At 33.2% G+C, this 14,972-nt stretch overlaps 1 protein-coding gene across 3 annotated transcripts in view; it reads right to left on the bottom strand.

The window, feature by feature from the left end:
• Nucleotides 1–436: 436 nt before the first annotated feature.
• Nucleotides 437–14,972, bottom strand: part of TUSC3 (tumor suppressor candidate 3) — a 306,555-nt gene continuing 292,019 nt past the window's right edge. For 2 of the 3 annotated variants that reach the window (XR_005216025.1, XM_037831243.1), the window contains one exon: nt 437–1,874. Coding sequence is in view for 2 of the 3 variants with exons in the window: in XM_037831243.1 (XP_037687171.1) it covers nt 1,859–1,874 (16 nt within the window). In the remaining variant the exon portion in view is untranslated. Of the gene's footprint in view, nt 1,875–8,182; nt 8,248–14,972 lie in introns of all 3 variants that reach the window. The other variant, XM_037831242.1, reaches the window with a different exon arrangement.

Consider the following 14,972-nt stretch of genomic DNA (forward strand, 5'->3'; position numbering starts at 1 on the left):
ATTACATAACAGGCTAGAAAACATTTACTAACATGGGATAGAGAAGCACTTCTTACCTTGGCCAGTGTCTGAGAACTACCTGACTTTGGTAATGATTAAACATTATTAAGCTTTATAGGGAGATTAGATGTGTTTTTTCAAGATAATTTTATCAATTGCATATTAAGTAGAAGATAAGAATTTTCAGATTTAAGGGACAAACAAAAGTATTTCTGGTTAATAAATATTTATTATTTGTAGTAACAGCCTCAAACTTCATTTGTAATGTCTGTTCAAATGAACTTCAGGGAATGTAAGAAACACTCAAAGGATTACGATTTACATGTCAAGGATGACCTAGGGTTAAGTATCCAACAAGTGATTAGACTCTCCTATTGCTTTTCCCTAAATGACATTCTAGTACTAAATATATTCATCTCTGAACAGAAACTAAGGATTTAATGTTACTTTTAATAATATATTTAGCAATATGTGATAAGGTTAATATAGTTCTGAATTATTTTGTAGTTTTCATTGAATATCACTATGTTTTGACAAGACAGCTTTCATCTTGCTAGAACACATACTACCCTGGGATATAACTTGAAATACACAGGCACAAAAGAACTAAATTCCGTAGTTGTATACTTAGTTCTTGTTTGAAACTATATAGCTGGAACTTCCAATGGAGTTCTGTCTGTTATACAGAACTTAATGAAAATTAGAGAAGCCTTAAAAAAGAGAAACAAACAAACAAAAAACCAAAAACCCGAATTGAACTGATAAAAGAAAACTAGTTTCCTAAATCCATCTTTGGGTAGTACCACAGCAAATTAAAATTCAGGTGTGAGAATTTGAAAACCTGGTTATGAGCTCTATCTCTTAATATTTTTGGCTTCCCGCTTCCATTACTTCTACAAGTCAGATACAATTTGCATTTGCATTTCCTGTCTTATTTATAGGTTGCTGAGAGGAACACACACCAAAATGTCTATGAAAGTGCTTTCTACACTAAAGTGGAATAAAGACATAGTAATGGATATACTCCTATAGTTGGCTTCCAAGGAAAGTTTCATTGAGTCATTCATCTCAGAGTAATTATCCTTTATCTGAACTCAGGGAACAGGGAATGAGGTTTTGATGGCAAACTTTCTCCATACAACACAAATGGAAAACAACCACTGTGGGTTAGGCTTTTATTCCTGTTTGACACTTCTACATTGAAGAGGAACTAATTCTAGTGTGTGGCTCCCATTGCCTGATGCCTTTGAGGAATGCTGATTTATTGCATATTTGCTTTAAATTTATATCCCTGGAAGAACCATTTATGCCCGGGTTTAGCATCCAAATTGTAGGTACCATTCACTCCTCTCCATCTCTCACATACCTTTATCTGGTAATGGTTAATAAGAACAAAATGGTATTTGTAACAGTACACATCCTTTATAACTGAAACTGCAACAGTATAGTTTTACAGCAGATGACATTTTCATGCATGTCTTATCCTTGTACAATCCTAAGAATTCTTGAACATACATTTCATAGATTTCCTTTACTAACATTGTAGATTTCTTTACTAATGAGGGAACAGTTCTAAGACATGAATTCATAATTACATTCCAATTTATTTCAATCCTGTAGCATACACTGGATATAATATGCTTGAATAAAAGTTTGATGTTTCCTTCTTAGGTTATTAAATTTTATCACCTATTTCCATAAATTAAATTTACTAGTGAACACCACATTTAAAAAATTATACAAGAATAAACTAGCTTATCGTAATCACAAAAGAAATGAACTTAGGAATTCAAAACAGTGTATGTGAGGAAGTTTATCTTCATAGTAAACATTCACTTTATGCAAATCCCACTTGGCTTCACTTAATTAAAAAGCTGAAAAAGAAAGAAAATTATTATGTGATGAAAATAAGGAAAACATAATAAGCTTTTTCTTCTATTATAAATTAGTACATATAAATATAACATAAAATGCCATAATTATTTTGTTACCTCATAATTTTAAAGGGTCAGGGGCGAGAGAAGATGCTGACAAGAACTTGGACTTACGAGATTTAACTTTGCATAAAATTACACATTGCTGACTAAAGCAACAGATAAATCAGCATTTAAAATGTCAATCTAGGGAAAATAAAGGGAGTATATTAAAAACAGTATTTGAAGTGGGTCATTCAAATGTCCTAAGGAAACTGTTTTCTTATCATTGATTTTATAATTAATTACGTACAATGGTTATTTAAACACTTGATCTATGGTTAACGTAATTTTTATTTTAATTATATGGAACAGCCAAAAGACGTGTATACATAAAACATAATAAAATTGTCTTAAGATTCTGATGAAACATCAACATAAATAGATGCTTGTACAGATACAGCAAAAGTAAAAGATAACCATGATATTTTGTTTTCTAACTTCCCTAAGTAAAGCTTTAATTGTATTGAAAACAATTTTTTAAAGCTTTTAAATAAATCAATTTAAAAAACATTTATTAACCTTTTCCTTTGACAATTGTACCTTTCTGTTGACATGTGGCATGTTCTCTTTGAGCCTTGCCAATAAGACAACCAGAAACAAACCAAACTTTAACTAAATATTAAGGCAAAAATGAAATTAATATTACCATAGTTTTAAAAGCCACGTAGTTGGAAAAGTGTTCAAACAAATGAATTTAATATTTGGATGCTTAAATTATAATATAGTAGGCATATATTGTTTTGTCTTTCTGAACCTCGGTTTCCTCATTAGTGAAAAGATTTGTTTTGGATGACTCCAAAGTTCTTTCTTGTGCTAATGTTTTATGATTCTGGTGATACGATATTTGAATATTTAAATATATTTTTATTATAAAGCATTATAACCATATATGATTATATATCATATATACTATATATAAGGTATCTGTACATAATATATTTTAAATATAAATTATGATATTAAATAATGAAATTTAAAATACAATTAAAGTAATTATGCAGTACAGGCCAGCATAATTATTCTGTGTATATGTTCCTGAGGAACTGTTAAATTAAAAGACAGAAATCATGTGCTGATTTCTAAATGCAACTGGACATCCCTACTTTTCAAGATAAGTAGTTACTAATGAAGTACTGCAAGAAGTAATCATGCTCTTGAAGATCAGCAATAAACCCGTCAGAGGGTTTTGTTATAGTTGCTGGTCAATCCACATAATCCTTAACAAAACTGATGGTAAAGCAGATAGTGTCACTTGTAGTGAACTCTTTGGTACATTCTGTCCTTAATTAAAGCTTGCAATGAAGATAAAGAGAACTGGAGAATGAGGGTTAAAGAAAAAAGAAAACTTGACCATAAAATATTTCAAATTAAATATCTGAAAAACTGAAACGGAATGAAACAAGAGAATTTGCAGGGTTTTTTTGTTTGTTTTTTTAAAGACTGATCTGAAAACTTTAAGCTCTGGAACACTCAAGATCACCCTTTATTATTGTGGAAAATATTATCACCATAAAAGCAAAAATAGTAATATGACTTTTTAAGATTCTTTTATATCTTCTAGCTTTTTGGAGATGGAAAGGTTAAAAACGTTCTATGTTTTAGATGTTTCTACATTCACAGAGAAAAAGCATCTTTGTGAATACTTTCTTGGTATGAAAACAGACTAAGAATCTTTAGTTACCATGCCATTTGTTCATGCTAGAGAGATTTTTCCAAATGGAAATACTTACTAATTACTTTTAAAAAAAACTGTTACAACTCTCGCATAAAGTAGTTATGTAATTTATATCTTAAACTAATATGAAATTATAAATATATATTTAATCTTGAACTGATCACATTCTATTAATTGTGCCAAAATTGGGATAAATCTAAGAGAAATAGAGTACTTTCTATCCTATATTTGAAATGATCCTTTTAATAAAAAAAAAAAAAGCTATACAAACTTCTCTAAAATTGTTTGTTCAAGACACTGGAAAGACTTGAAGCACAAAAATATCAAAGATGTTTTGTTTAGAGTTCTCAGAAAGGTATGAACTGTTATTCTCTAGGTAATCACTCAATATTTCATGTTTGATTTTATTTTCATTATATAAATATTAAATGTCCAGGTGTGTTCCAACATCAGGGTCTGACATATTTTTTCTCTCTTCATATTTACTTATTTAATATTAATATTATCAATAATGATACTGATGTAGAAACTACCAATAACTAATGGTTCTCCTAGTTTTATGCTTTTAATAATGCTTGGCTATTATCTTTCTTAATAATGTTTATCATAAAAATGTATAAAATGCTTTTGAACCATACTTAAAAACTGTCAACACTAAAAACTGAATATATTCCATTTATTTGGAACGCACTTTTCAGTGTTGCAGTCCACTTCCTGAGAATGGTAGAAGCTGTCATGGGTGCCTCCATCAACTTCCCTCTGGCATCCTCTCTACTCTCATGAATCTCACTGTAGTTAACAGTAGCCAACTCATGCATAACCTTGACTACTGTGACTGGCTTATTTTGAAGTGAATACATTCAACGGCAACTTTAGCTCAGGTGGCAGTATAAGATGGAGGTTAAAGTGGCAAGGGTGGTGAACTTTACACAAGGTATTAAATATTAAGCCAGAACCAGCACAAATCTGCCCCAGATGCTTTCTTTTGTAGCCAAAAGGAATGCAACTATTCTCTTTTAGTGTGTTTAACTTCATTATTGCTTAAAGTATGTTGGAGATGCAAAGGGGCACCATGGATACAAAGAAAGAATGGGGTGACAATCTCAAACTACTTCTCTCTTTTAGGTTGGCTCATGCCTTATTACTTCCTCATATTAGCAAACATCCAAGATTTGGATAAAAATGTAGTTCTTGATTTGCTGAGAGTGAATTTCTAAAGGTTCATTAGTAAGTTCATTATTTGAAACTCAAAATACATTTTTCTAGAGAAAAAATATTCAAAGTGATAGCTATTGTCTCAAATTCAGACAAAAGGGCCCATTTAAATCAGGATTCAACAAAAATTTATTGACCATCTATTGTGTACAAGAATATTGTACATAAATGGGTATTGCAGGAAATGGAACGATTAAAAGTCATGGCCCTTATGCTTCTCTTATTTAGAGGAGAGAAAGAGCTGGTTACAATGAACTATAACAGAGTCTATACTTGTTATGACAGCGAGTCACAGCGTTGCATGAATTCAAAAACTAACAAAGCAAAACTCTGACTTTGAGAACCAGCAAACTGAAGATATTGCAGCCTAGGCTAAAGGAGCTGCATAAAGTTATCAAAGTAAGAATAAATTAAGTGTTTAGTTCAAAATGGCTAAACCAGGAATCAGCACACCTTTTCTATAAAGGGTCAGAGGAGACCAAGGTTTTTAAACTAAGGACCATAGGTCTCTGTTGAAATTACTCAATTAAACAGTTATAGTGAAGGCAGCCATAGATAATATGTAAACAAATAAGCCTGGCCATGTTGCTTAAAACTTGATAGCCAGTGAAATCTGAATTTCATGTAATTTTCATGTGTCTCAAAAGATTATTCTTCTTTTGATTTCTTTTTTTTAATGATTTAAAACTGTACAATTCCTTAGTTTGTGGGCCACAGAAAAGTAAGTAGAGGGCTTGATTTGGCCCATAAGCAGTTTTCTGACTTCAGCAACCATAGGGTACCCTGAGCGCTATATTATAAGAAGAAACAAGAGAGAGAGATGGTACCAAATTTAAAAGGATTTTTAAGGTGATTCATACAATGGATTATTATACAGCTAGTAAAATAATATTGTAGAGGATCAGTTAATAGCATTGAAATAAGCTCCTCATACACAAAAGAAAAAAGCAGCAGCTTACACAACATATATGGTATAATCCTTTCCCGGTTTAAAAACAAATACAAGCTAAAATGTTGACGTTTGAAAATCTGGGTGTAGGAATTATGAATTTCATTTTCTTCATTTTTTTTATATTTTCTAGAAGAAACATGCATTAACTTCCCCTAATCTTTATTAGCAATTAATGGATTTTGATGAAGGAGCAAGATTATCAGGTATATACCTTAAAACTGTAATTTTAGCATTGCTCTAGAATAAGGGATGAATTATGGAGGTTACATAATGACCAGATTTAAGGGAGGTAAATTAGGAGGCTAGGTGATAGCCTGAGTAAGATACTAAGTGCATAAATTAAGACAGTAGCAATGGGAATGGACAGCGATGGAGGCCAACTCAAAAGACCATAATACAGGACGAGGATGAGGGAATGGTAAAAATGATTACAGGGCTTGTACTTTACATGATTGAGAATAACAATGTCTTAGGAAAATGGGGAGAAGAGAAGAAATGGATTTGGAGGCGAGATGAGGTTGGTTTTGGTCATGTTGATGGTGAAGTGTTAATGTGATATTCAAGGCTAGTTCTAGATCTCAGGAGAAAGGACAGAATTAGATAGGTACATTTGGGATTAAGAAGTTATCTAAAAAGAAAAAGGGAGGTATAAGAGTAGTATGTTAAAAAGCTAGGGTACAAACTTTCAAAGAGGTGCTGGTGAACTAGAATGTTAGTAGGGTCACGTGGGTTGAAGAATGAGAAGAGACTTCTGGATTTGGTCATTGGGTGGTTGCTGAAGAACCATCAATACATCTAAAGCAAGTTTGTTTCTTTCCCTTCCTGTGAAATATTCTGAACAGGCACCAAATAGTGGTTTGCTGTTTGTTTGGTTTTTGGTTTTTACTCATCTAGAATTAATTGCTCCATCTGTTCCTGGTGTTTAGCAGAAAGCAGAACATACATAAGTAAGTGCTCTTAAATGAATGAACTATGTCCAATTTGGAGTCAGTAAAATTTTGTAATGAGATCTTCACCGGGACAGAATTTTGCTGTGTACTGTTCTTACTGTTTTCAAACTGAGGAAGGAGTCAAGAGAGATCTAATGGTTATATAATGACACTGTATCACAGAAATCACCTATGTGGTTGAGGGGCAGCTGCTCAGATTTCATTTTAGTACCAGTCATAGAATAGACAGGCCACTGGATGAATTTCCACTCCTATTCCATTGGCCTTGTGGGTAGCAGAACTCACTGATTAACTGCTATGATTTTTTAACTTTTACTCTATGTTCCTAAGTGTTCTAAAAATACTGGGGAGAAGTACATTAAGACTGTTACGCAGCCAAAAGCCCTGGGGCTCTCTTCCTCTCACTAGAAGATAACTGAACCCAGAAAGTCTTCAAGTCTGAAATAAAAGGCCTAAAAAAAGGCCTTAAGAAATTTAAGCCTTTATTAGGAATAGGGAAAGAGCTCTTTAGGGATGGAAACTTTTCTCTATCTATAGTTACATGGGGTAACAGCTGTCAAGGTTTAGGGAAAAAAAAACAAACAATAAAGCTAGTATGTGGGATAAAGTTGGGGACAGATGAAAAAGCAGAGAACTCTTGGACCACTCCTTCCTGGCCTTCAGGGTTGCTGAATGGTGGTTTCTGCCATAGTGAGAAAATTGTATTATCACAATAGATAACCCTCTAGAGCTACTTTTGATGTATCTGCTCAGACTGTATGCTTTCTGGGTTTAAGGGGTTGAGCCATGTACTGCAAAATCAAATAATTAGATTCTGAATTATTTATAAAAAGTGACATTGGATTTATGTAGAGGATCCTATACCTATTTATGAAACATATAGATTTAAAATTTTTCAGTAAGTTAACTATTTGGAAGATTTTTTTCTATTAATATTGAATAGTAAAGTTTATGTTGTTAGTGGGAAAAGGGATTTGAATACATTTTTCCTAGGAAAAATTAATTGTATTTCTGTTGATTGTTTTAGTTCTGCTTTTTGTTCCTAAGGTGATAAAAAAAGAGAAGTAACAAAGATAAAATTATGTTTTGTTTGGGGTAGGGCAGGCTTATGCTGTATGTGAATGGGTATTTGAAAAAACATCTTGTCTATCAAATGGTTAAATTTCATTAGTCAAAGTCTATTGTGGGAAAGTTATAACTGAATACTTGTCCCAGTAGTAGCTAAGTATAACAGCATAAGGCTGGAATATGGGATTGTTTCAATAATCAACAGTTAAGAATTATTCTACATTTGCAAAACAGTTAATAGTTTGCTATAACTTCATACACATTTCTTATACTTATGAGATAAATATCATGGTCCTTATTTGAAAGATGAGGAAAACTGAGGCTCAGAAAAGATTAAAAGACTTGCCTGAGGTTATAGAGTAATTAAGTGCCATGGTCCAAATCACTTCTTCTCACTCAAAGTCCAGATCACTTTCCAATACACCACAATGAAATACAACAATATGGAAAAAATAATCCTTAGGATTCATTTTCTGTTTGAACAATGTTATAACAAGATTTAGCACTGTATTCTTTATCTAAATCAGACTGGGGCGAGACAGTGATGCCTTTTAGCACCTCAGCTCTTCTTTGAATCATTTCCAAAAGACCCTTATGTCATTTTTCAAAGTTGGATCTCAGCACAAGAAAGGCAATCCCAGTGAAATTCTTATCAATGATATATATTGTGGGCTGATCACCACAACCTTTCTATATTATTCTTCTGTTTTTACAGATCAAGATTGTGTTTTATATTTTTCCTGCAGATAAAAGGTACACATCTAAGATGTACAAATAAATGTGATATTGCTATACTTGGTGCATCCTGGGATATTTTGCCTTGCTGTGCCTGTTCATTACACTCTTCTCAAAATTTATGAGTGCCTTTCATATCTAACTCCTATTCTGTACTTTCTCTTACTGTCGTTCTATTTTTTGTTCATCATTTCTCAAAATAACCAAGAACATCACAAATTATAAGTATCTTTTTAAGATACTGGAAGATACTTTTCTGTGTCCATTGTATGCTTAATTAATACATTATTTTTAATCTTCCATACTTTACTTGATGCCAGAAAGCTCCTAATCAATTTGGGGTTGCATGGTTACCTTTAGATATCAGGTTACCTTTCCACACATCCCCCTTCAGGGCTGCTATGTTGAACAACTCTAGGGGGTGGCATTCGATGTGAACTGCACCTTCTGGAGTTGTGCAATGTGGCAACACAGTACTCATCTGTTCACTTCACCATATTTCTATTTTAATTGTTCCTGTTGCATTTATGGAAGTAGATAAAGATAAATAAAAAATGTTTTTGAGTAAGCATATTCAATTAACAAGTATATGATGAGCACCTACTATGTGCATAACACTGTGGAGATATAGAAAAGGTATTTGTCAAGAACCCTTCCCTAAAATGCCTTATAATCTTATAGAAGGACGACATAAACAGATGAAAACAATTATATATGAACACAATGAAAAATGTAGTAAAGTGCTAGTCAAAAATCAAGTGCTAAAATGCTAGTACTGAAGAAGGGAGGTAGGTGAAATAATCAGTATTTATTGAAAACTCTACATTTCAGGACCTTAAATTGATTATATCATTTATTCCCACAAAATTCTGAGGTAGGTATTATTATCCCAAGTTTGCAGGTGAAAAACAGGCTTAAAAGAGTTAAATTTCTTGGTAAAAGACACAGAAACAATAAGAGAAAAATCTAACAATTGAGCCTTTCTCCAACTCCATAAAAACACTGTTTTTGAGTTGAGGAAAATCAGACTTGAAAGTAGCTACCTGCAAATCCCGAAGTTAGTCAAGAAAGGATCTAAGATTCAAATCCAGACTTGTGTGATTCTAGAGCCAGATCTCTTAACTAACTTATAAAAAGGACAATAATTCAGGTCTCCTCATTTTAAATACTGTTATTTTTCCATTATACCACAGTACCTTAAAGAGGCAGAGGCTTATGGGTGGTCAGGAAGCAAATGATAGAGTTATTAGAGAATGTTATGCGATAAATGTTTTTATAGAAATCCTTTGAAGAAAACTTTTGTGAGTCAAAGTGTGTCAGTGGACAATATTGGGAAGGTAATTATCCATAAGTGAAGACTATCATGTATCCCTAAGAACACTTTGGTCTTCTTAGAAAACGGGACAAGCACAGAAAAGAAATTTTTGTTTAATAAACAAAATGAATTCAATTCTGCCACTGGAATAAAATTTCTTCTTCTGAACTATTGCTTAGTGGTAATTAGATCAAATTCATAATAATCTTGATATTTCACTGGTACTTTCAAGGGACCCAGGAACCCAATTATGTTCATTGAAAGGCTGTGGGAAGATCAATGACTTCATTCAATGGCTCCTGTAAATATGGAACAATAGTTATTTAATCTTCAAAGTAAAGAAAAACTCTGCTTAGAAAAAAAGGGTGATTAAATATAATTTGAGTTTAATATATGTACATCAGAATCAGTTACTGATGGTAATAATAATAAACATCACAGATTTATTAAATAATTAATAATATGTGCCATTTACTATGTACCAGGCAATATGCTAATTGATTTATATGCATTCTCTCAGGTAATCCTTCACAACAGTCGAATGAAGTACGTACAGTTTTTGCCATTTAAAAATGGAAAAACTGAGGTTTAGAACCTTGCCCTAGCTCAAGGTCACACAGCTGGCAACAAGCACACTGGGGGTTTAAATCTGGGAAGTTTGCTTATTAAAAATTAAAAAACAATTTGGGAGAGTTGAGTAAGGTTTGATACAGATTGACACTGTAGAATAAATCCTAAAGACTAACATTTAGGGAATATTAAAGGAAATAGACTTTTATCCCCCTCCATCAGCAGATACATGCATCAATGAAGAAAACACGAATTCTGATGTTGGTGTGAAGTATCTAGAAAATCTGCTGAAGGGCATAAATGATCTAGAATCAGTCTTGCTAGATTTACGATTAGAATAAAAATGAAAAATAATTAAAAAAAAAAAACAGAAAAAGATCACTCCATATAGAAGAAATTAAAAATTATAGATTAAGCAAGTAAAAATTGTGAGGAAAGAATGAGGCAATGAGTATAAGGATAATTCTGGATATAGTTCCTTGTGTCATTGATATGGTGGTATTTCTTACTATGAAGGTTGTAATTCACAGAAGTTCAAAAGGAAGACTTGGAATTCTGCAAAAGGAAGAGGCACCACACCAAGAAAGTACTTTGGTGCTGGAATTAAGGCCTATGGCTTACAGTGGCTTTTAAACTGGGAGATGGTGCTGTATTCAAAGATAAAGTGTAATCTAAAGTATAGATACTATCTAGAGTAGGTAGAACTAGGAGGTTTTCCTGAGAGCTATTTTGAAGAAGAATGTATTTCTTCTGTACTTGTAGCTCATCTTCCGTTTAATATGTACATGTATTCAAATTGGGAACATCAAGGATATGGCTGTCTCTCCTTTCTTTGTGCAAGACTAATTTAGTGTATGTCTGTCTTGAGATGTTGGATTTGGTTTAGCTCTTGGTCCCTATTGTTTATGGTTCAATTAAGTAGAGCCTTCCTCTATTTGAAGATGGACATATACAAATGTCTTTTCAGCAGGACTTGGACAATACCCTCTAGAATATGCTTTGGTGGTTTTCTTCCTAGAATAATGGTTTCCTGTAATTCATTCTCTCATTCCCTAAAAACTGCCTTTATTTGGCATGAGGAAGGTTTTTTTTTTGTTTGTTTCGTTTTAAATCAAGTAATGTAATGCTGGTGCCAGAGATGTATGCTTCTGGGGAATGTACCGTGTTCCTTGAGGATGTGCTGCTATGTTCATAATTGACCAAGCTGCTCCCACAGGATAATTCAGTGGGTAAAGGTCTCTTTTTCTTCTTTATCAATATCTCACCTTTAAACTACTCCCAGAATCATTTCTCTTTTTCTTTCATTCCCTACTTTGCTCTTGCTTCTGCCATCACCTTTTCCCTTTCTCCAGAGAACTAGTTAGGTAAATGGAAATCTTTTTTTTCCCTGTACTGCCAGGTTTTTAGAATTCAGCAGTCAGGATTATCCAAATCTCTGGTATATACTCTCTGCAGTGCTTGTGGTAAAATTTGCTCTTCATATTTATTACCTATTTATTAACATGCTCATTCACCAGAGAGGATGAAATTTCTGAGGAAAAAAGATGAAAGCTTATTAGAAGGATAATGATGCAATGGAACAAAAGCAAAACCCAGAGCAATATTTGTCATTATAAGGTAACTTTAGCAAATATCCATGTGCTAGAAAAATAAAAAAGGAATAAGAGTTTTTGAATGCAAAATTGGTATATTTCCTGTTCATAATGCTCCCTATATTATATTTTAGTGCCATTTAGAAGGATGCTGTAAATGAAATGAAGGGAACATATATCCTATATAAACCTGACAAAGCAAAGAGAATTTGAGTACAGATGATCACAGAGGGGGTGGTCTATGAGTGCTATGAGGATTTATGGAACCTGATGAATGATTCATCACTATATCCATGGAAAAGACAATGTAGAAAAGCAGATGCAAATGAAAGTTCTGCAGAGAATGAAGAGAAATATTAGAAGGTATAAATGGCATATCGAAAGAGATAATTAAGCTAGAAGAATTATTTAAAGTGGACAGTGGAATAGGTGGAGAACCAAGTCCCCCCAAAATACCATGCATTATTTCTTACTTCCATTTGTCTCCACTCATGATTTCCTGTCCATGAAATATACTTAACCCTTCTTCTCTTCTTTATCTAAATATTACTTTAAATTCAAGCCTAATCCAAGTCTTCTTCTGGAGTCTTTCTTATTTACTCAAACCCACAGTGATTTTTCCCACCTCTACACTATTTGCACACAACAGATTCACATGCAGTTTTTGATACTTTATATTTTCATTTTACTGTTTGCTGCTTCACAGACATATTGTTCTTCACCAACCAGATTAAAAGTACTTCATGCACTTTTCGTGCATATCAGGACACATCTATAAAGCATCTGTTGAGCATCTCAAAGAAAAAACAATTTTGAAGCTAGATGATAATTATGAAATCATATGAACCTAAGACTAGTTGATAAAATAACTGCATCAGAATTACCTGGGTAACTTTAAAAATACAAATTTTAAGACCCACACTTGGAGATTCTAATTCAGTTAGATATGATCCAAGAACTTTTATGTTTTAAAAATTTCCTTGGAGATTCAGAAGACCAATCGAATAAGAAATCTGATTTAGGCCACCTTATTATCTCATTAAATATGGAAATTGAGCCGCAGAGAAGTTAAGTGACTTGCCTTAGCACACAGCTAGTTTAAGTCAGGGAGAGAGAGGATGAGATCCCGGTATCCAGAACTTTATTCAAATGAATAATAAGTAGCTTTGAAGTCTCTCACTGCCTTTAACTGCGGATGGTGAAGCTATCTGTATAGCATTTTGGGGGTAGGTAAGAACCAAGTACTGACAGCATTCCTAGTTTATCACAAAAGAGGTATGCAAAGACCTCCGCATCTGGATAACGTATCTCTTCTTCTTCCCAAATAAATGGATTTTTTGCACAATTGCTCTGGTTCAAGACTGGGAAAAATATTAAAATGGTCTAGCTGATGATCAGGAATGTTAAACCAAATCCTCTGAATTTTCTTTATATAGTTTGTTGCCAAATTTGAGTTAACTTATATTCAAGTTTAAAGCTATTAGCTGATAAGGGATAGTATAAAATTCATTTAGGCAGTAAATGTCCTTAGCTGTTCAGCAAAACTAGAATTGGGGCACCTCTCTCTGTCTATCTCTCGCTCTTCCAAATCTTTTAGCCAAACTTTTGTTATAATTACTTTATGTCAGGTAAACTGTTAAGCTCCAAAAGTTCAAGAGATGAGATCCAAAGGAACTCCATCTAGTATAGGCATACAGAAACAGATGAATTAGAATACTAAGCAGTACAGATGACAGGACATGCAACAATAAAGAACCTTCTGGGCACTGAGCCGGGGAGGAGGAGGGATGTCTCTTGGGGAGTCAGGGAAGGCTTTCCAGAGCAGGTAACTAGAGCTGGTTTTTAAAAGGTGTTTGTGCTGATGGGAAGGACATTACACATAGTTGAGGATAGTATGTGCAAGGATGCAAAGATGTCCAAAGGCCTGGATTATTCAGGGCAATGTACAGTTTAGAGAGCTTGGAACAAGGAGTACATAGGTGAACTTTCATTTGCCCAATTTTGCTCAATCATATATTAAGGGAACTAAATGAGAGAAGTAAAAAGCATAAGCTGGTTGTTTATAAAAGCCTTTACTAAATTCCAAGTTTTTACCCACTAATCAGCCCTGGTAACAACAGGTATTTCAAATCCTCTCAAATTCTCATCAAGATGGCTTCTGTTGATGTAGTTTTTAAGACTACCTGAACTCCACAGTAAATATTTGGCTAAATCACCCAAACTGTAAATACCTCACAATTGTTTTGAAAGAAAATGAGTTCTATATTCTGTCAGTATGATTACACTCATCTACACACAGTGAAAGGTTTATTAAAGATTCCTATGATCATACAGTACAGTTGAGAAAATTCCACTGAAGGATATTGTTATTGAAAGTTAGATTCACCAGAGAATCAGTAAATAGGACCCCTACAGTGTATAAACATTAGAGTGGTATTAGTTTCTGCACATTTAAAGATAACAATGTTTAGGATACTATCCTTCCTAGTAATAAGAACTGCAAGTGAAACTTTCTGATAATACAGAGTGTGCTATGTCTATATCATAGCTACATTTAGTACTGTAATAGTACTAAATATAAAGTTCAAGTTCTTACATTAAATGGCCAATTTCCTTTTTTTCCCCCATATCATTTCAGACAATGTCTATACTGGGTCTGGTCTGTGGTAACAATTCTAAACAACTGTTACTTGAAGTTTTAAATTTTCGTATCTTCCCTTATATTAAAATCTCAGCTGTATCAGTACTTTTGTTACTTTGTTAGTCAATCTAATAAAACTTTACTCTTACAAACTCAAGAAAACATGGGGGCAAGAATAAAAATATGTGTATGTGCACAGTATTAATATGCATGCGTATCTAAGGCAAATTCAGGAGACAGAAAAGGTGATTGCTTTAATTTCATTAGACTCTAGGTCATGCTT

Source organism: Choloepus didactylus, chromosome 3 (assembly GCF_015220235.1).
Source record: "Choloepus didactylus isolate mChoDid1 chromosome 3, mChoDid1.pri, whole genome shotgun sequence".
Classification (NCBI taxonomy): Eukaryota; Metazoa; Chordata; class Mammalia; order Pilosa; family Megalonychidae; genus Choloepus; species Choloepus didactylus.